The sequence below is a fragment of the Delphinapterus leucas genome, chromosome 3 (assembly GCF_059928025.1).
Source record: "Delphinapterus leucas isolate spDelLeu-1000000601 "Yukka" chromosome 3, BTC_Dleu_Yukka2, whole genome shotgun sequence".
NCBI classification, from domain to species: domain Eukaryota; kingdom Metazoa; phylum Chordata; class Mammalia; order Artiodactyla; family Monodontidae; genus Delphinapterus; species Delphinapterus leucas.
The window spans coordinates 110,434,625-110,456,973 of record NC_143131.1 but is presented as its reverse complement, the minus strand read 5'-3'; the positions used below and the strand labels follow the sequence as shown (position 1 = coordinate 110,456,973).

The following is a 22,349-nucleotide window of genomic DNA, read 5'->3' as shown; positions in this document are numbered from 1 at the left end:
GAGCCAGGCAACCCTAAGGCCCGCTGCCTGAGAAGGGGTTGGGCGGAGGGAAGGCTGTCCTGGGCATTGGTTACGTGAACGTAGTCTAGACTGACTTCGCAAACCAGCAGTAACTCTTGAGCTGGCTGCAGGCACGGTGGCTGCCCACCCCTGCTCAAGGCCACGAAACTTCGGTTCCTCTGCCCTGATGTCAGGGCGTCCGTCTTAGACAAGGCAGGTAGTTCTCGGCGGGCCCCTTCCACAAGAGATTCGTTTTATTAGAAGACAGGGAAGAGAAGCTGTGAACTTCCTTGTTTGCCGAATGGCCGCTTCGACTTCCGCACGTTCTCCTAGGGAGCGGTGTCGGAGTTGCAGACCTGGAGCTCCGCCCCGGGCTTGGCCATGCCCCGAGCTTCCGGATTTTGGCACAAACAGAACTCTCCACCCAGAACACCTGCCGCACGGGTTCGATCCCCAACACGCTATTCTCGTTCAGTAGGTCACAGCGCGTTTTCAGCCCCCCCCCACCGGAAACTGGTGCGGCGGAAACCCCAACTCCGAGGCGGATCCCGTGACGGGCTTGGGTGATGTCTCGCGACGTTTCTTCAAATCTCACGAAGAAGGGTTGGAGGAGGCTTCACTGCACCGCCCAGTTTTTACGTCATTTCAGAGTCACGCCCTTAGGCGCCCGTTTGCGCGCTTGCGCGTGCTGCGCACGCGCACTCGCCTTTCCTCCGCCCCCGCGCGGGCTTCTCTGGCCAGTCGCGCGTGGGCTGAGGCCCTGGGCGGGCCGTGCGAAGGCTTGTTTGCCAAAGCGGGGTCCCCGCCGCAGTCTGGAGCTCCCTTCTTCAGGGGAGGGGGAAAAGGGTGTAGCCCCCCCCACCTAGGGTGAATGGGCTGTCGCGTGGGCTGCTAAGGGCAGGCTGGGGAGCACGGGGGCCGGGGCCGCGACCATGAACTCACCCGTGGACCCCGGAGCTAGGCAGGCGCTGAAGAAGAAGCCGCCCGAGCGGACGCCCGAGGTAAGGCCAGCTGGCCCGGCGCGCCTCCCGCTGTCCAACGGACAGCATCCCTCTGTCGGTCCGAAACTTGCGGCAACTGCCCCCTTGTCAGAGCCTCGCACCTGCTGCCAAGGTAGCTGTTCTGAGTCCCCGGCCCTGACCCGGGCCCTTGTCGCGGGCGGGTGACGACCGTCTTTCCCGCTCGCTGTGCCGCCTTCCCCGCACACCCGTCCTTGCCGGTGACTTCGCAGTGTTTTCGATAAAAAAAGCACCATTACTAAATCGTATTTTCTCAGGGTGAAATGTGGGTCTCGGACTGAGATTGTCCCGTAGATAGGTAGACTATGAAAAATTATAAGTGAACTATAACAGCCGTGTTATTAAGAAATAACTTCTCTTAAAGTTCTTTGAAATGCTGTTCAATTGCCTAAAGAAAGATAAAGTTTTCAAGATCAGTTTAAAACTTTGCATCCAGTCAGATGATGAATTCTGGTGGAGAATTATGCGTATCTGAAGATAAGTTCTGGGGAGGTAGTTTTTTGTGTGTCACTGGGAAATGTTACAGTATTTTGTGCTTGGATCCAAAACCTGCTTATTGAGTTAAATGATTTTCACTTGAGCTGAAGGCTGGTGTTCGGGCAAATAACTGAAACCTGTTAACCTTGGCAATCCCTATAGAGGCTTAAATTGGGGGCGGGGGGGAAGGTTTTCCTTGATTTGGATAAGTTTCCATAATAAGTGGTATGTTTCCTAAACCAAAAAGCAAAAACTAACAACAATGTGAATGGATTGTTGGACTGTCTTGTGTGTAATTGCAGTATATAAAATGAAGTGCTTTGGTTAGTTCTTCCTAAATCACTTTTGTGTTTTTCAGATTAATAATGTTTTGCATAGTAAGTCTCAGTAATTTGGGCTGACCTTTTGTGACATGATATTAGTCAAGCTGTAATTGTAGCTGCTGGGTCAAACTTTGTTATTGGAAATCCTGATCTTTGCATAGAAACAAAGCAAATTCTACCACTTTCCACAGTCCTCTTTTTAAGACCTGCATTTGTAATCCCATGTGTCTTAATTTTCCTCTGATAATTCTTGAGGTCATTGTGAGTTAATTGAAAGCATTCACTTTGAACAGGTGAATCTACCATAGTTTTAATATCATTAGAAAGTATCATACAAGGCTTACAATGTATAATGTAGGTTTTACTTTTAAGTATTACTTATGATAAATTCACATTTTAATGGGAAGATCCTAATTTTCTTTAATAACAGAATTACCTACTTTGAAATTGCTTATTTTTGAGTTTTAGGAAAATTTCTAAACTGTTCACAAAGTTATGGTGGCCAGTGCGTGCTGTGTAAGTACTTTATCTTGTTTTACTGGAACAGCAGCGTTGTTTAAGGAAATGCTAAACAGCTGCCCACAGTACACAGACTGGAGCTCTGACATCTAGCAGCATAACTTGTTAACTGCTTGAATCAGTGGCAGTGCTTTTTAAACTTTTATTTATTGATTTATTGGTTGCTTGATTGCCACGCCACGTGGCTTGTGGGATCTTAGTTCCCCCACCAGGGGTTGAACCCGGGCCCTTGGCAGTGAAAGCGTGGAGTCCTAACTCCTGGACCGCCAGGGATGTCCCATCATTGGCAGTGCTTTTGAATGAGTGTAGAATTTGTTCGGGGTACAGAAGTATCAATAAAGAAGTGATAAATTGAATCCTAGTTTTGAGCTATTTGTGATAAATAATTTGATGAAATTCTCATAGGGTCATGCCTGCTTTCAGAAGATCCTTATTCTTTTTAGTGGACTCTTAAGGGTCTATTATAAATATATTCACTCAACAATTATTTGTTGAAAGCTTACCAGTTCAAGGCACTATTTTGTGCACTAGGATGTATCAGTGAACAAAACAGGCATGCCCTATTGGTGTTTACATTCTAACAGAAGAGAGAGGGGAGTAGGCAGATAAATATAATAAACAAGTATGTTACATAATATGTTAGCTGATAATTGCTAGTTAAAGAAAGAGCAGGATAAAAGAATTGGACGTTAAGGGACAAGGACTGGGTGCAATTTAAGGTAGTTGGTGTCCTGGTTGAGATGAATTTTGATTAAAGTCTGATTCATGTGATAGAGTTAGCAATGGGGATATATGGGGAAATAGCTTTCCAAGTAGAATAGTCATTGCAAAAGTTCTAAGATGAGAACGTGTCTGATGCATTCAAGGAATAGCAAGGAGCTCTGAGTGACTGGAGAAGAGTGGTAAGAGATGAAGTCAGAGAGGTGATAGTGGTGGTGTAGGATGGAGCTTATGCAGGACTTTCTAAATTGTAAATTCTTTGACTTTTACTTTGAGTGAAAGAGGGTTTTGTTTTCCACCAAAGTGTTTTGAAGCAGAGGAACGATGTTGTCCTAGTTTTTAAAGCATCCTCTGGCTGCTTGCTGGGTTGAGAATAAACTGTGTGGGAGCAAGGGTAGAAAGAAACAGGAACATCAGTTAGAGGTTATCACATTAAAGCAGGGAAGAGATCATAACTCAGAGTAAAGTGATAGTAATGCTGGTGGTGAGTAGTAGTCAATTATGGAAACAGGATTTAGCCAACAGGATTTGCTAATGGATTAGATTGTGCTTTGAGGAAGAAAAAAAAATCGAACATGATTTCAAGGTTTTTGGGCCGAATAACTGGAGTGTTGGAGTTACCATTGAAGAGAGTTTGAGCTGCCATCAAAGAGACTGGGGAGGGCTTCCCTGGTGGCGCAGTGGTTGAGAGTCCGCCTGCTGATGCAGGGGACGCAGGTTCGTGCCCCGATCCGGGAAGATCCCACATGCCGCGGAGTGGCTGGGCCCGTGAGCCATGGCCACTGAGGCTGTGCGTCCGGAGCCTGTGCTCCGCAACAGGAGAGGCCACAGCAGTGAGAGGCCCGCGTACTGCAAGAAAAAAAAAAAAAAAAAAAAAAGAGACTGGGAAAGCTGCAGGAGGAGTAGTTTTGGGGAGGGGAGTGGATCAGAAATTCAGTTTTGAACATGTCACATTTGAAATGTCTGTTAGAAATGTCAAGTAAGGAGTTGCGTATACAATTTATAATTATTTCTAAAGAGAAGGCTGGGTTGGAAATAGAAATTTTATAGTTATTAGCTTACAGATAATGTCGAAAGTCAGGAGACTAGATGAAATTACCGAAGTAGTGAGTGTACATGGGAATAGAAGAGGACCAAAGACAGTGCCCTGGGGCACTTGATCACTACAGGGTCAGGGGAGAAGAGCAGAAACCAGCAAAGGAGAAGGCATGGGAGCAAACAGTGCAGAAGAAGAAAAACTAGGATAGAGTGGTGCTGTCCTGGAAGCTAAGCCAATAAAGTGTGTAATAGAAGGGGATAAAGCATTGATTCAGCTTATTTTTCCTTGAATACGTACTGGGTACAAAGCATTATAAAAAAATATACAAATAGATAAGAATCAGTGTCTTATAATCTTGTAATCAGATGTTTGCATCATATAATTAATGAATAAAGAACTCTTCTGTTTGTTTCTGGGACAAAATTAATGGTTCTTTTATTTTGACCCATCTGTTGTCCTTACATGAAACTATCAACTCAAGCATAATCCTAGTGAGCCAGACACTGAGAATGGAAACTTGCGTAAAGTATGCCATTTAGAACTGTGTTCTAACACAGTTTTTACTTTTCTGGCCATTTCTCCTACTGTGTAGATTCAGCTTCCACAGCACATTATCTTTCCTGAGCTGGTTCTCTGATTTCCTTTCCCACCTTACAAAGATCTTTTTTTTTTTTAATGGAAAATTTTAGACTTAAATACTCTGGGGGAAGCTAAGTGCTCTAAAGCAAGAAAAGCTGTTAAGGTACTCATTTTGAGTCGTTATGCCAAAATTAAAGATGCCACAGTCAAAACTGAGACCTTGAATTTGGCTTTTTCTCAACTCAGTCCATATTCATTGCCATTCTTTTTTTTTTTTTTTTTTTTTTGGGCGGTAAGCGGGCCTCTCACTGCTGTGGCGTCTCGCGTTGCAGAGCACAGGCTCCGGATGCGCAGGCTCAGCGGCCGTGGCTCACGGGCCCAGCCGCTCCGCGGCATGTGGGATCCTCCTGGACCAGGGCACGAACCTGCGTCCCCTGCATTGGCAGGCGGACTCTCAGCCACTGCGCCACCAGGGAAACCCTCAGTGCCATTCTTTCTCTGTAATCTTTCTTTTTTACCTCGGAGTGAACACCTTATTTCTCTTATATTTCTGTCTCTAAGTGCTTAATACCATGTTTTGTGCATATTAAATGATCAATAAATATGTTAAACAGAACAAAATTTAGAATTAATTTTTTAAAGTCCTCATGTTAAAAAGATAATACTTCTGTTCATTAGAATTGCTGATTTTGTACATCCTGGGTGGTCTCATTCTGCACGGTGACTTCAGTTAATTTTTATAGGCTGTATAGCGCATGTTACCACCTTCCATGTGCTTCAGATTCATATATCTAACCAGTAAATTGTCCTCCAGGTTCTTCAATCGCTAGTCTCAAATTGAAACCATCATCATTCCTCCTCTTTAATGTTCTGCTGGTGACTGCCCCAGTTGCTCAATCCAGAAATTAGTGTTTTTACTCTTGATTCCCCCTGCTGTCTTCCTCTCTATATCTAACTGGTCACTAAATCTTGTTTGATTTTACATCTTGAATCTCTCTCTTCCTCTTCCTATCCAGCTGTACTACCCTAGTTCACACTTCTGTCGTTTCACCCCTGAATTTTTCCTTGAGTCTTTTTATTTATTGTCATATTATTGCTAGAGTGATCTTTCTAATACTCGGGTCTGATCATCTTCTATTCTTGCTCAGGATTTAATTATTTCCCACTGCCTAGATAGGTTAGCAATATAAGTTATCATCCAGATCATTTTTGAGAATTAAAAGAGGTGGGTTAATATTTATACCAGGAAAACAGATTAAAGGTCTGTCTCCAGCAAATTGAGATGTATGGTTACCTCATGCAGATGATAACATTAATTTATCCATTCAGTTAACAGATGATATGTTAGGCACAATACTAAAAGCCAAGGTAGTAGAGAGAAATTGGACATGGTCCCTGTTCCTCAGTGACTTAGGAGACTGACATGAAAACATTAGTAAAATGTTAAGGTTACTAGTGACAAAGGTATGGATAGGGTACTTTACAACTGCAAGTGGGGAAAGGACAGGCTTCTTGGAGGAGCCTTAAATTAAAGCTTAGATATCGTGAATAGCTGTCTGGATGATATCCAGAAGGGAGGTCATTCCAGGCAGCGAGCAGCAGGAGCAAAGGCACTAATGGTGACAAGCCAGGTACATTTGTAGAACAAGAAGCCAGTCTGTAAGGCTAGAGCATGCATTCCCAATGGGGATGATGTCATCCCCAAAGGGACAAAAATTAGGTCTTCTGGGGGGAGTGAAAAAAAAATCTTAGATATTACTATGGTTTGTGTAGTAATATCTACACAAAACTCATCCCTACCTGACAAAGTCTTATTCCTTAATATTTAATTGGAGATGGGGTGGCAATTATGAAAAATACTCTTTGGAGGGATGTGATAATGAAAAAAGGTTGCAAAACACTGGGCTAGTTAGTGTATGGGGTGTTTGTGTGTGTAAGGGGATGGTACATCGTGGTAGATGTTAAATGTTGAAGCTGGGTATAATAGCAGGATTGGATCATTTCAGGGATTTGGACTGGATGTTGTAAATAAAGGAGAACTATTGGAGGGTTTAAAGCCCAGAAATAAGATCAGTTTTACAAAGATTACTCTGTGGGCACTGTTGAGGATGTAGGGGGGGGCAGGGGGTGGGTCGGGAAGGGCACAGGCCGGCTACCTTAGAGGCAGGGTGGTTTACAGTAGGATGAACAAATAACATTTTGTCCAAACCACGATATTTTTCTGTGTGAAAGGCAAGACTGTTAATGATTATATCAGGATAACCGGGAAATCAGGAGATACGGATCTGGTTATAGGAAACAAATGCAGTAGTTCAGGAGTGAGATAAGGTAGCAGAATATTTGATAGTGGAATAGTGAGGAAGTAAAATTGGCCCAACATGGTCACTGGTTGAAACGGGAATTTGTACATCCCACCAGAGTTTTTTTTTTTTTTTAACTTTGAAATTGACTGTAATACACATACTGTAAAGTCCGCATGCTTTTAAGTATAAACCAGCTTAATTTTCACAAATATATTTTGCTACCATGCAAATCATGATAGAGAATATAACCAGCACTCCAGAAACTCCCCCTTTGCCCCTCCCAATCAGTATCCTTTCCCAAAGGAAACTGTTCTGACATCTTTCACCATAAATTAGTTCTGCCTGTTTTTGAATTTCATTTGAGTGGAATCATACAGTGTGTATTCTTTACAGCAACCAAGAGGACTATGAAACTATCTTGGTTCTTTGCATTTTATCTCTGGACTGGACTTTGAAGCTCCTCTCTTGGCTTTCCTTGATCTTCATGTACTTATCCTTTTTTATACCGTGACTCACCTACCCTTTTGGATTGACCACCTCATTCTGTCCAAGCCTACTCTTGCGGTAACTGCCTCAAACCCCAAATGCTGCACTTGAGGCAAAGATATACTCTGTCCTTATATTCTTCTCAAGTGTCTGCAATAGCTCTGGGGCAAATCTGGCAAAACTTTTCTGTCTTTTGCTTGTTGGGACAGACTTGGGTTGGGTCTGTTCAGAGTAATGCAAAAGTTCAGATAATTTCTGAATTTCTCATTTGAGTAACTGTGTATAAGAGTACGTTATTAAAGAGCAGAATTAGGCTAGAAAGAGAATTCAGTTTTGGAAAGGGTTTGAGGCTCTCTACAGGAGACACAGATAGAGATGTTCAGTAAGCATTTGGAGCTTCAGGTCAAACCAGGTTATGGGTCTGAGTTGGTCTGAGAGTCTACAGCATATGGGTCATAGGTGAAGTCATGGGATTGGTAGGAATACTCAGAGTGAGAAAACTAAGTGAGAATAGAAGGGCAGACCCTTTGGGTGCTCTAATATTAAAGGGATGGGGGAAGGAAAAGAAAACTGCCAAAGAGAATGAAAAGAAATTGTTTATAGAGGTAGAAGGAGAACAGAAAAGTGGTGTTACAGGAGGACATTTCATAGAGAAATCCCTAATCATTAATATCAGGTACTATAGAGAGTTCAAGAAAGGTGAGGACTCATAAATTCTTCGGGTTGCATCCATCAGAATGGTTTCAGTGGACTGAATACAGAGCCTGACTGCAGTGGATTAAAGTGAGAATCAGACCCAAGAAAGTGAAGGCAGTAAGTTTACTGTTTGTGAGTTTGGCTGTGAGAGGAATGGGAAAGATGTAAAGTCCTCCATTATCTTCTGCCTTATCGACCCCCACCCCCAAACACATGCATTTTAAACTACTTATATAAATATCCTAACACAGTACTTTTTAAAAAAAAATTTTATTGGAGTAAAGTTGCTTTACAGTGTTGTGTTTCTTCTGTATAGTGAAGTGAATCAGTTATATGTATACATATATCCCCTCTGTTTTAGATTTCCTTCCCATTTAGGTAACCACAGAGCATTGGGTAGAGTTCCCAGTGCTATATAGTAGGTTCTCATTAGTTAACCTGTTTTATACATAGTAGTGTATGTATGTCAATCCCAATCTGCCAGTTCATCCTACCCTCCCCCTTCCCCCCTTGGTATCCACAAGTTTGTTCTCTACATCCGTGTCTCTACTTCTGCTTTGCAAATAAGTTCATCTGTACCATTTTTCTAGATTCCACATATAAGCGATATTATACGATATTTGTTTTTCTCTTTCTGACTTACTCTGTATGACAGTCTCTAGGTCTATGCACGTCTCTGGAAATGGCACTATTTCGTTCATTTTTATGGCTGAGTAATATTCCATTGTATGTATGTACCACATCTTCTGTACCACATCTTCTGTATCTTTTTGAATTATGGTTTTCTCTGGGTATATGCCCAGGAGTGGGATTGCTGCGTAATATGGTAGTTCTATTTTTAGTTTTTAAGGAGCCGCCATACTGTTCTCCATAGTGGCTGTACCAATTTACATTCCCACCAACGGTATAGAAGGGTTCCCTTTTCTCCACACCCTCTCCAGCATTTATTGTTTGTAGATTTTTTGATGATGGCCATTCTGCCTGGTGTGAGGCGATACCTCATAGTAGTTTAGATCAATAGAAAAGGATAGAAAGTCCGGAGATAAACCCACGCACCTATGGTCACCTAATCTATGACAAAGGAGGCAAGAATATACAATGGAGAAAAGACAATCTCTTCTATAAGTCGTGCTGGGAAAACTGGACAGCTATATGTAAAAGTACGAAATTAGAACACTCCCTAACACCGTACACAAAAATAAAATTAAAATGGATTAAAGACCCATATGTAAGGCCGGACACTATAAAACTCTTAGAGGAAAACATAAGCAGAACATTCTTTGACATAAATCGCAGCAAGACCTTTTTGACCCACCTCCTAGAGTAATGAAAATTAAAAAAAAAATAAATGGGACCTAATTAAACTTAAAAGCTTTTTCACAGCAAAGGAAACCATAAACGAAATGAAAAGACAACCCTCAGAATGGGAGAAAATATTGGCAAACGAAGAGACCGGCAAGGGAATAATCTCCAAAATATACAAACAGCTCATGCAGCGCAATATCAAAAAACAACCCACTGAAAAAATGGGCGGAAGACCTAAATAGACATTTCTCCAAAGAAGACATAGTAGAGATGGCCAACAAACACATGAAAAGATGCTCAATATCACTAATTATTAGAGAAATGTAAATATCCTAACACAGTACTTTTCAACCTGGGCTACATATGTTTATCAACCTGGGGAATTTTTTTTTAATGCCCAGGCCCACCCTTCATTTCTTGAATTAGAACCTTCTGGAAGGGAGTATCAAGCATTGGTATTTATAGAAGGCTCCTTAAGTAATTCTAATATATAGACAGAGATTAGAAGCATTGTCCATTGTGCCATATTCTTTCTGTGTGCTTTATATAGGGTGGGAAAGTGTTTAGGGCCCTGGAATTTGGATTTGGACAAGCCTACTTCAGATCTGGGCTCTAGCAGTGAGAATTTGAGTGACCCTAGGAAAGTTACCTAACTTTAAGATTGAATATCTTTGGGGGATTGTTACATGGACTGAATAAGATAATATATGTAAGTATTTATTTAGCAAAGTACCAGTCATAATGAGCACTCAGTAAATGTAGCCATACATATTAGTTGCTATTTCCTTTGTCTAGAACACCATCCTCTCATTTGACAAATCCAGACTCCTCACTGAAATCTCATCTTCCACTCCTTCTCTGTGTCCCTTCCTCTGCCATAGCAGTTACTGTACTGTGTTATGATTACTGGCATGTTTGTCTCTCTGGCTGGACTGTAAGCTCCTTGAAGACAGTGACTATTTCCTTATCTCCCAGTTTCCATCATGCAATACTTGTTACATAGTAGGTAGCCAAATATTTGTAGCGTAAATGACTTTAAAGAGAAAAGGAATCTGAAAAATACTGTTCCCCTATTTTTCTAGTAGTGATTTTTGTTGGTCTGATACTTGAAGTGCTGGGGAAAAAAGACTGATGAAGTTTGGCACAATGGCAAAATTTGCCATTAATATCCTCTTATTAAAATAAGAATAATGTACAATTACCATAAAGAAACTATGTGTTTTACCTGGCAGTTCTTCAGAGACAATTCAGATAGAGGAACTTAAGTCATACCTTGAAACAGGAACTTCTTTTTTATATGGCTTTGAAACACATTTCCAGTTTTAACTGCAATGCCAGTTTTAACTTTTCATGTGTTTTTAACCAGGTGGCTTAAAACTTGGGCAAATATTTTATGCTCAGCTAGATGTTAGTGTAATTGCCTATTCACAATCCAGAAAAGGGTTTTGTTAAAAAACAAACAAACAAAAAATAGCTTATTTTTGTTACCAAAAGTTAAAGGGGGAACTTGGACTGAAAGAATGTAAACTTTAGTATTCTTGTAATTATTTGTTAATCTATTTCAGAACTTAGAGTAATGGTTTTTAAGTGTACATTGTAGAGATTTTTTCTTAATTGGCGAAAATGCACCATTGTACTTGGAGTCATTTTTGAGTGAGTCACTGTGTGCATCCTTGAGGGTGGCAGAACAAAGATTCTGTTGTGCTTTTCTACAGCAGATGCACATTCAGAGGGTTCCTTGGAAAATAAGAGAACTTATTTATGCTTCTGGGCCCCTCTGACCTTCATTTGTAAGCTAAACTGTATAGAAAGGGAATACTAGATATGGATGGGGCCTTTATTAGACGGTTCTTTTGCATGACACCTCATTTTACGTGTATTGGAGATTCCCAACTTGAGAAAAAAGCTGTGACCATTCAGGAGTTTAGACACCATAAAATCTTGTTTTTGAGAGATGAGGATCTTCCCTGAGAGAGAATTCTGCAAAGAGGAGGAGCAGCCAGGCATGGTGAACTTGACTGACAAAGTCATGTTCTTTGAAAGGGATGTAGGATTGTGAGCTCTGTAACATTGTAGTTATCATTTGGCTTTACCTTGAACTGGCCTGTATAAACTGAGGTCTCGCTGTAAATAAAAACTGAATGAGCCACTTTATTAAGAACTTGAGGTTATGGAGGCATAAGCAGCCCCCATTTGATGTTCACTACTACCAGACATTCTCCACTACTTTGCCTCAAACTGAAATTTTGGCAGCCCTAGGGCTTCTGGCTTTGACATGTGGCAGAGGCAGTGGGACTCGTTGGACAGGACACTTAGTACATAGCAGAAGTAGCAGCACCACCTAGCATGTATTTGTGAACGTATGTATATGTAGCTCTTCCAAAAATACTTTAGCTGATGGTTCAAGAGCTAGTGAAATGGGTTGCACACAGATAAAGGAACTGAACTTGAGAGAGGTAAAATGTCTTGCTCAAGGTCACATGATTCATCAGTCACTTCCTCAGTCCAGTAGTGCCCCACTGCTTTCTCTTTATCAGTGAACTTTAGGTTACATTTTAAGCTTTGAACTGTGTTTTTTTACTGACATCTATATAGAGGCCTAATATTTTCCTAAATAAATGTCTCTCATTTAATTGTGACTGTACTATATGAAGTATAATACTTTAAGATGCATGTGTCAATTTAATGGAAGTTTATAATTCTCAAGTTTTATGTAGAATGAAAACAGGTGTGCTTGATATGTGATTTTTTTTTTTTTTATACCATTCTGTTTTATAACCTGTTTTCAGAGGATGGTAGCCTGTTCTAGTTTGGTTTCTTAAAAGCATTCATTTAATACGAGAAGGCTTCATCATAGTATATTTTTTAGAAAAGAGTTTATAAGTGTCACAAGTGGCAACTGAAGTTTGGATTGCTTATGAGCTCCTTAAATGACTCTCTGAGGCAGAGTTGAATGCATACTTTTTTTGTGGAAGACTGCCTGATGAATGTTTGTGTGGTAAATATTTTTAAAGTCCTGTTTTTAAGTGCTAGGGTTAAAAGATTAAAGTTCTTAGGGGAGGAGATGGGCAAGTACACAGACAAAATACAGCCTGGTTAAGTACTGTGATAGTTGCACATATCAGGTGCTCAGGAGTTTTGTAGGAGGGCTGTTGGGAGACAGGAGTAAAGGGTAGGCAGGTGTCATTCAAATTGTTTTAGAAAAGGGAACCCTGACATGAGTATAGATTTGAATATATAAAAGTTAGGTGAAGAAGGAACAATGTGTGTTTCCTGAAAAGGGAACAGCATTTTCCAAGGCCACAAGATGAGCTTGGTATGAACATGCAAGTTGCCTGCGTAGCTGGAACATTGGGACAAGAATAAGTAGTAAAATAGGTGAGGCTGCAGGCATGGTCAGGATCCAGAACATGAAGGGCTGTGTTCTCCTTGTTAAGGAGTTTGCATTTTCTTTTTAGAAAGATTACTCTGGCAGCACTCTGAAGAATGGATTACAGGGGGCCAGACTAGAGGCAAGAAGGCTGTTTTCTGTTATCCAGTAAGAAATAATGAATCCCTAAATTGCTCCAGTTGAGATGGTGAGCAGAGATGTTTAAAGTAGGATTGATAGATTTCTTACCAGAGCCATTGAAGGTGAGTACTGTCACCTAAATCAGGGAACCGAGGAGCAAGACACAGCTAGGGGTGCAGATAATCAGTTTAACTTTGGATATTTGCACTTGAGTTGCTGAGGAGTCACCCAGGTGAAAGTGTTCAGTGTTCAGTAGAAAGTGTAGGTTGTTTATTACTTCTCCATTAATTAGCTGGTATTCTGTATAGAAGAACTTTCCCCACTTGCCCCTCTCCTCTTTCTCTAAAAAAAAAAATCACTGAATTCAAGGATTATTTTTGTATTTTTAATATTGTCATTATTCTTTTTGATTCTTAGGTTGCCCCAACTTTAGCCACTGGGAGCCCTTTCTAAGTCAGCTCCTTTTGGCATGAACCAGTAGTCTTTAAGTAATACTTTACTTTCTGGCCCAAAAAGGTGTTCCAGGCTTTTACTTTCCTTGCTCTACTACTGAAATCAGCCGTTTATGGGATTGGCCAAAAAGTTCGTTCGGTGTTTTCCGTAAGATGGCTCGCTTAGTTGTCTTTATCTTCATGTGAAACAATTTTGTTAGATTGTATTGTGATAGCTGTCATGTCAGCATGCATTTTTAAAAAAACATCAAAATTGGTGAATTTTTGTGTAGCCATTTTAATATTGAAGATGGAAGAAAACAACTTTTTTGGCATATTATGCTTTTATTATTTAAAGAAAGGTAAAAACACAACTGAAACACAAAAAAGATTTGTGCAGTGTATGGAGAAGGTGCTGTGGCTGATCGAACATGTCAAAAGTGGTTTGCGAAGTTTGGTGCTGGAGATTTCTTGCTGGACGATGCTCCACGGTCACGTAGACCAATTGAAGTTGATAGCGATCAAATCGAGACATTAATTGAGAACAATCAACGTTATACCATGCTGGAGATAGCCGACATATTCAAGATATCCAGATCTTAAGCATTGAAAATCATTTGCACCAGCTTGGTTATGTGAATCACTTTGATGTTCCACATATAAGTTAAGCAAAAAAAATCTTCTTGACTGTATTACCGCATGCGATTCTCTACTTAAACATAATGAAAATGTTCCGTTTTTAAAACAAATTGTGATGGGAGATGAAAAGCGGATACTGTACAATAATGTGGAGCAGAAGAGATCATGGAGCAAGCTAAATGAACTACCACCAACCACACCAGAGGCCGATCTTCATCCAAAGAAGGTGATGTTGTGCATATGGTGGGATTGGAAGGGAGTCCTCTCTTATGAGCTCCTTCCAGGAAACCAGACGGTTAATTCCAACAAGTACTGCTCCCAGTTAGACCAACTGAAAGCGGCACTCGACGAAAAGCGTCCAGAATTAGTCAACAGAAAGCGCATCATCTTCCATCAGGATACCACGAGACCACATGATTTTTTTTATGACCAGGTAAGAACTGTTATAGCTTGGCTGAGAAGTTCTGATTCATCTGCCGTGTTCACCAGACATGGCACCTTCAGATTTCCATTTATTTCGGTCTTTACAAAATTCTCTTAATGGAAAAAATTTCCATTTCCTGGAAGACTGTAAAAGGCACCTGGAACAGTTCTTTGCTCAAAAAGATAAAAAGTTTTGGGAAGATGGAATTATGAAGTTGCCTGAAAAATGGCAGAAGGCAGTGGAACAAAACAGTGAATACATAGTTCAACAAAGTTCTTGGTGAAAATGAAAAATGTGTATTTTATTTTTACTTAAAAGCCGAAGGAACTTTTTGGCCAACCGAATATCTGAGGAACCTGGGTTCCTTTTAGTAGGAAATGGTATTTAGAATCCATGGTCTGGGCTCCAGGTGTGGTAAGTGTTATATAGCCCTTTATTGCCATTTTGCAGAATATATTTACACCTTCATGGATGATAAAACCAATGGAATGGAGTTCTGTGTTTAATGTATGAGCTTGTTAACTTGGAGATATTGTTGAAAATCTTTAAAATAGCTTTAATTGTCTGCTGAACATAATTTAACCTTTGTTTTGTAATTTTATAATACACATTTGTTACCATGTGATAGTGTCCATGCTACACATTTAATAGGTATTATTTTATGTTTAAAAGGAAGCAGTTTGTCATTCCTGTTGTACAAAAAATAAATGTTAAGCAAATTATCCAATGTTACATGGTTAGTAACTGATAGAGGCAGAATTTGAAACCACAGCTGTCTCCACAGTCCAAGTTTTTAACCACACTGTTAGGCTGAAGGCAGCCTAACGATAATTTGGGGAAGATTCTTCAGCATAAGTTTTGATTATACAACTACAGCTGCAGAATATGTATATCTTGGGATTGAATCTGTACTAACCATAGAGATCCATCCTGAGAGTTTTTTAATTGTTAAAATTGCTGGGATAACGAGTAAAATATCTTGGTTAATGAGTGTTTTAGATACTTGATGTTGTATTGAAAGTTATATGTGATGACTTAAGCCTATCATAGGTAAGAAATAAACTAGTTTTAGACTTTGAGAAACAAAAAATTCAGAATTGCTCTAAGCATTCCACTTTGAGTTTTCCAAGTTTTGGTTGGTTTTATAAGCATGTGTAGAGCAGCAGTCAGCCAAATTGAGAGATGGAGTTGCTGAGAGAAGCGTACTGCTTGGTGCAGTGTTGACGAAGGGGTTAGAAATCCCAAAGTGCTTAATTAGAAGTGTATAGTTAGCAGAATTATTACTTCCTCATACATACAGAGCTGCAAATATGAATTGAATATTTCATTTAACAGTGAAATTGAAAAGTCATAGAATATGCCTACAGTGAATGCATTAGGTATGGATCACTTGAAGGGCAGTTTGTAGGATGGCAGTGGTCTCCCCCACCTCAGCTTACCTTCACTCATGTAACTGACTGGCTGAGAGGGTATGGCTGATATGTTTTAGGAAGCACTGAGTCATCACCGCTTCCTCACCTTCTTTTTGCCCAAGTAGAACTTATTATTTTTATTCTCTAATCCTGAGTTGGTATTTGTTCTTCTAATACCCCTGGATAATTTCTGCAGTATTTTGTAGTTACAGAACCAGTGGCTGATCTAGGTGTTACTGATCTGGAATGTCATAAATTCTGAGTTTTTTCATCTTCCTCATGATTTCCCTCTTTCACATTGAGTAGAGCAGCTTTCAAGTGCACACTAAATAATTAACGTCACTTTGAATATAGCATTTAAATTTTTTATTACCAAGAAATATCTGCAAGACTTCCAGTCTGCCTCTGTCAGGGTTGTTTGTTTGTTTGTTTTGGCTTTCTATAATAGCTTTTATTGATCTTGGACATACCAGAAGCCTAACAGTGCAGTACCTTTAGCCTGTCTCAGAGATAATTGGTACAGAAACCACAAGAAACCCGTTTCTTTTTTTTTTTTTTCCCAGGCAGGAATTAACACTTTTTTTTTTTTTAACATCTTTACTGGAGTATAATTGCTTTACAATGGTGTGTTACTTTCTGCTGTATAACAGAGTGAATTAGCTATATGTATACATATATCCCCATATCCCCTCCCTCTTGCGTCTCCCTCCCACCCTCCCTATCCCACCCCTCTAGGTGGTCACAAAGCACCAAGCTGATCTCCCTGTGCTCTGTGGCTGCTTCCCACTAGCTATCTGTTTCACATTTGGTAGTGTATATATATCCATGCCACACTCTCATTTCGTCCCAGCTTACCCTTCCCCCTCCCCGTGTCCTCAAGTCCATTGTCTACGTCTGTGTCTTTATTCCTGTCCTGCCCATAGGTTCTTCAGAACCATTTTTTTTTTTTAAGATTCCATATATATGTGTTAGCATACGGTATTTGTTTTTCTCTTCCTGACTTACTTCACTCTGTATGACAGTCTCTAGGTCCATCCACCTCACTACAAATAACTCAATTTCGAAGAAACCCCTTTCTAAGACCAGCATTACACAGTCAACAACTATCAATACTTGCTGTCCTGCATAAACCAAAACCATAACCACTCACATCATATGAGAGAATCAGTTTGCTACTACAACCATCCTTTGTTCTGGGAGATTATTTTCTGTCCTTTCATAAATGCTTAACATCTTGTGACCCTAAAACCAGGTGCACCGGAGGGACCAGGATTTACTAGACATCTCAGTGCTTGCGTTCCTCCTCATTAATAGGTTATCAGCCAGATAGCCCGAGTGGCATAGATCCTACCAATAAGCCACTTGTTCTAAACTTTCTGTGCATCAGAACCACCTGTAGGGCTCATTAAACCACAGATAGCTAGGTCTTACTCCCAGAGATTCTGATTCACTAGGTCTGGGATGGAATCTGAGAATTTGCATTTTTTGCCGAGTTCCCAAGTGATGCTGATGGTGCTACTGTAAAGGTCTTTCAGGGTTGTTACTTACATGTAGCGGAACCCAATTCTGGTCAATTTAAAGAAAAGGAATTTATTAAAAGGATAGTGGGTAGCTACAGAATTGTTGGGAGTGCTGGAGAAATAGACTTGGGGCTAGACAACTATGATCCATACTCTTTATCACATATTTGGTAAAGATACTACTGCTGCTAGCACTGAACACAGTGGATACCACAGCTTGCACTGCTGAACATCTATACTGTACACTGCATGTGTTCACAGACCCTTCAACCACTAGCTGCCAAGGTGGATTCTGGATAGTTCTTGCTTCTCGGTATCACTAGATTAACAGTTTATGATGAGTATATGTGATTGGTAGTGCTTGGGTCATTTGCCTGTGCCATAGTTTTATGGAAGGTTGGAAAAGTGAAAATCTGATATACTCAGTTTCCACCAAAACTCATAAGTTGAGGTATTTGCTAAAGAGGTGTTTATTCATGGCTTGACTTCTTTGTTAGATATTTTGACCATATGCAATAGGAGTTGACAGAGTATTGCCTGGGAACCAAATTAGCCTACCAACTATTTTGTAAATAAAGGTTTATTGGAATGTGCCCACACCCATTCATTTACATTTTTTTTTTTTTTGGTTGTTTTCGTGCTACAAAGGCAAAGTGGATTAGTACTTGTGACAAAAACCATATGACCCAGAAAACCTAGAATATTTATTATCTGACCCTTTATAGAAAAAGTTTGCCAACCCCGGATAGGAGTAATCCTAATACTTCTATTCAGATCCATACAGTCACAATTTATAGATGCTGTTGGAGAACTGCGTGTAAAATGGCCAAATTGTCAAAGATTGGAGACAAATAAAGGGCAAACTTTTAGATAATTTGAAGGACTTTTAGAATCTAAAGTTCATCAACTTTGTCAGACTTTCTTCAGGCAGAGAACTGGAGAACCATGTGTATATTTCAAAACTTGTAAATTATGTTCTCACTTAGACTTTAAAATTGAAAAGTGAATTCCTAATTCTTTGTCAGCTATTCATGGCATCATCAGTGATGTACCAGAGATGTCCTCTGACTTGAAAACAGAGGAAATGATATGACATAATTCAGTTGAGGATCTCAGGAAATTCTGGGACTCCTGGACTCTAGCCTACCCTCATTGGGCAGGTCAAGTTATGGATTTCTAGTTCTGTTTGTCAAGACATAACCTTTCTAGTTTTCAGACCTTGTTTGCCACTAAAACAAAATTGTCTTGATGTTAGAAAATCACAAGCACATTTCCATGGGATAGGCATTTTGTGGGTGTCTGACCAGGTTATGATGACTCTTAATTCAAAGGGTGGGGCCCCAGCAGCTGTGTTTGTAGTATATGACTACACCTACCAACCACTGTTTTGGAAGTTCTAGCTCATGCATTAAAGCTAGCGGGGGAAAAAATATGTACATACATAGATTGGGGAGGAAATACTAGTGTTCTTGTTCACAGGAGATGTTACTGTATATGTAGAAAATCCAAAAGAATCTACAAACTGTGAAATTTATTAAGGTTTATAGTATACATCTTAAACTTATCACAATCAACCTTCAAGTGATATACTGTTTCTTATATAAGAACCTTACAATTACTATACTTGCATTTTTACCTCCTGGCCTTTGTGCTGTTGTGATGCATTTTACTTGTACACATAAATAAACCTCATAATTCATTGTTGTCGTTGCTGTTTCTTTAAATAGTCAATTGTCTTTTAAATAATTAGAAAAAAGATTTATATTTACCCATGTAGTTACCATTTTCCAGTTTTTCTTCATTCCTTTGTGTAGCTCCAGATTTCCATCTTGTATCGTGTTCTTTTATGAATGACTTTTAACATTTTTTATAGAGCAGGTGTGCTGGTGATTGACTGACTCAACCTTTGTATATATGAAAAATATTTTGCCTTCCTCTTTGAAGGGTATTTTTCTGGGAATAGTATTCTAGATTGATAGTTTTTTTCTTTTGTGACTTTAAAGGTGTTACTACAGTGTTGTCTGGATTGCGTTGTTTCTGACTATTCTGTATTCTAATGATCTCGCTGTGTAATTTATCTTCTTTAGCTGCTTTTATAATTTTATCATTTTTTAAGCAATTTGATTATGATCTTTGCTGTTGTTTATTTCATATTTCTTGTGCTTGGGTTTTGTTGAGCTTCATGGATGTGCAAGTTTATAGTTTTTATCAAATATGGAAGATTTTCCACCATTCTCCAAATTGTTTTTTTGTTCTTTGTCTTCTTCACAGTGACTCCAGTTATACTTCTGTTAGGCCTGCTTAAAGTTGATGCCTGTCCTACTGTTCACATTTTTGTGTTCTGTTGATATTTTTTCCATATTTTCTCCCTGTGTTTTATTTATTTATATTTTTTAATTGAAGTATAGTTGATTTACAATATTATGCAGTGTTAGATCATACATACAACATAGCAATTCAGTATTTTTGTAGATTATACTCCATTTAAAGTTATTATAAAATATTGGCTGTATTCCCTTGCTGTACATTACATCTTTGTATCTTATTTATTTTATATTTAGTAGTTTGTACCTTTTAATCTCCTACCCCTATCTTGCCTCTCTCCCCACTGGTAACAAGTGGTTTGTTCTCTATATCCATGAGTCTGTTTCTGTTTTGTTATATGTATTCATTTGTTTTACTTTTTAGATTCCACATGTAAGTGATAACATGCAGTATTTGTCTTTCTCTGTCTGATTTATTTCACTAAGCATAATACTCTCCAGGTCCATCCATGTTATTACAAATGGCAAAATTTCATTCCTTTTCGTGGCTGGGCAGTATTCCATTGTGTGTATATATGTGTGTGTGTGTGAGCGCACACATACGTACGCATATTACGTCTTCTTTATCCGTTCATCTGTTGATGGACACTTAGTTGCTTCTGTATCTTGGCTGTTGTAAATAATGCTGCTATGAACATTGGGTGCATGTACCTCTTTGAATTAGTGTTTTAATTTTCTTCAGATGTATGCCTAGAAGTGGAATTGCTGGATCTTAACGGTAGTTCTATTTTTAGTTTTTGAAGGAACCTCCATACTGTTTTCCGTAGTGGCTGCACCAATTTATATTCCCTTTCCTTACGAGGGCTCCCTTTTCCCCACATCTTTGCCAGAATTTGTTATTTGTGCTTTCTGCTGATAGCTGTTCTGACAGGAGTGAGGTGGTATATAATTATGGTTTTGACTTGCATTTCTCTGATGATTAGTGATGTTGATCATCTTTTCATATGCCTGTTGGCCATCTGTATATCTTCTTTGGAAAAATGTCTTTCATGTCTTTTTCTTGTGCCCATTTTCTCATTGGGTTGTTTCTTTGATACTGAATTATATGAGCTGTTTATATATTTTGGATATTAACACCTTGTTGGTCATATCATTTGTAGATATTTTCTCTCATTCAGCAGTCAATTGTCTTTTTGTTTTGTTGATGGTTTCCTTTGCTGTGCAAAAGCTCTTATGTCTAATTAGGTCCCATTTGTTTATTTTTGCTTATGTTTCTGTTGCCTTAGGATACAAAAAAAAATATTGCTGTGATTTATGTCAGAGTGTTCTGCCTATGTTCTCTTCTAGGAGTTTATGGTTTCAGGTATTACAGTTAGGTCTTTAATCCATTTTGAGTTTATTTTTGTATATGGTGTGAGGAAATATCCTAATCTCATTCTTTTACATGTAGCTGTCCAGTTTTCCCAGCATGACTTACTGAAGAGATTGTCTTTTCCCCATTGAATATTCTTGCCCCCTTTAACTTAGATTAATTGACCATAGGTATGTGGGTTTATTTTGGGGCTCTCTATTCCATTTCATTGATCTATGTGTCCTTTTTTTGAGCCAGTATCATCCTGTTTTGATTACTGTTACTTTATAGTATAGTCTGAAGTGAGGGAGCATGATACCTCAAGCTTTGTTCTTTTTTCTCAAGGTTGCTTTGGCTATTCAGGTTCTTTTGTGGTTCCACATAAGTTTTAGGATTATTTGTTCTAGTTCTGTGAAAAATGTCATGGGTATTTTGATAGGGATTGTATTAAATCTGTAGATTGCTTTGGGCAGTATGGACTTTTTTTTTTTTTTGCGGTATGTGGGCCTCTCACTGTTGTGGCCTCTCCCGTTGCAGAGCACAGGCTCCGGACGTGCAGGCTCAGCGGCCATGGCTCACGGGCCTAGCTGCTGTGTGGCACGTGGGATCTTCCCGGACCAGGGCACGAACCCGTGTCCCCTGCATCGGCAGGCGGACTCTCAACCACTGCGCCACCAGGGAAGCCCAGTATGGACATTTTAACAATATTAATTCTTCCAGTCCATGAGCACAAGATATCTTTCCATTTCTTTGTATCATCTTCAGTTTCCTTTATCAGTGTTTTATAGTTTGCAGCGTATGGGTCTTTCACCTCCTTGGTCAAGTTTATTCCTAGATATTTTATTCTTTTCATGAAGTTTCAAATGCAATTGTTTTCTTGCTTTCTCTTACAGTTCATCATTATGAGTGTATAGAAAAGCCACATATTTCTGTATATTAATCTTATATTCTGCAACTTTATTGAATTCATTTATTCTAATAGTTTTTTTGGTGGAAATTTTATAGAGTTTTCTATATAAAATATGACATCATCTGCAGATAGTGACAGTTTTTCTTCTCTTCCAATTTAGATGCCTTTTATGTCTTCTTTTCTTGTCTGATTGCTGTGACTAGGACTTCCAATACTATGTTAAATACAAGTGGCAGGAATCAGCATCCTTGTCCCAAGTTTCAAGGGTTCGAGAGCAGAAGTCCTGAAGGTTAGATCTGAGCTGGTTCCATTTTCTCTAAGTGTGTGCTCCCCCCCAGCAACCTCGGCATTTTCACCCCAGACGGTAGCAGTGCTGGACCATGAGAGGCCAGAGTGGGCAGTCGATGTGGGTCAAGGTGCA

At 39.6% G+C, this 22,349-nt stretch overlaps 1 protein-coding gene across 9 annotated transcripts in view; it reads left to right on the top strand.

The window, feature by feature from the left end:
• Positions 1-694: 694 nt before the first annotated feature.
• The window catches only part of RAPGEF6 (Rap guanine nucleotide exchange factor 6), a 250,714-nt gene continuing 229,059 nt past the window's right edge, over positions 695-22,349 (top strand). For 4 of the 9 annotated variants that reach the window (XM_089909271.1, XM_089909272.1, XM_089909273.1 and 1 more), the window contains exon 1: positions 695-1,001. In XM_089909271.1, the coding sequence (XP_089765397.1) occupies positions 933-1,001 (69 nt within the window). In that variant the 5' untranslated portion in view covers positions 695-932. The remainder of the gene's footprint in view (positions 1,002-22,349) is intronic. The other 5 variants (XM_089909274.1, XM_089909277.1, XM_089909278.1 and 2 more) reach the window with 3 other exon arrangements.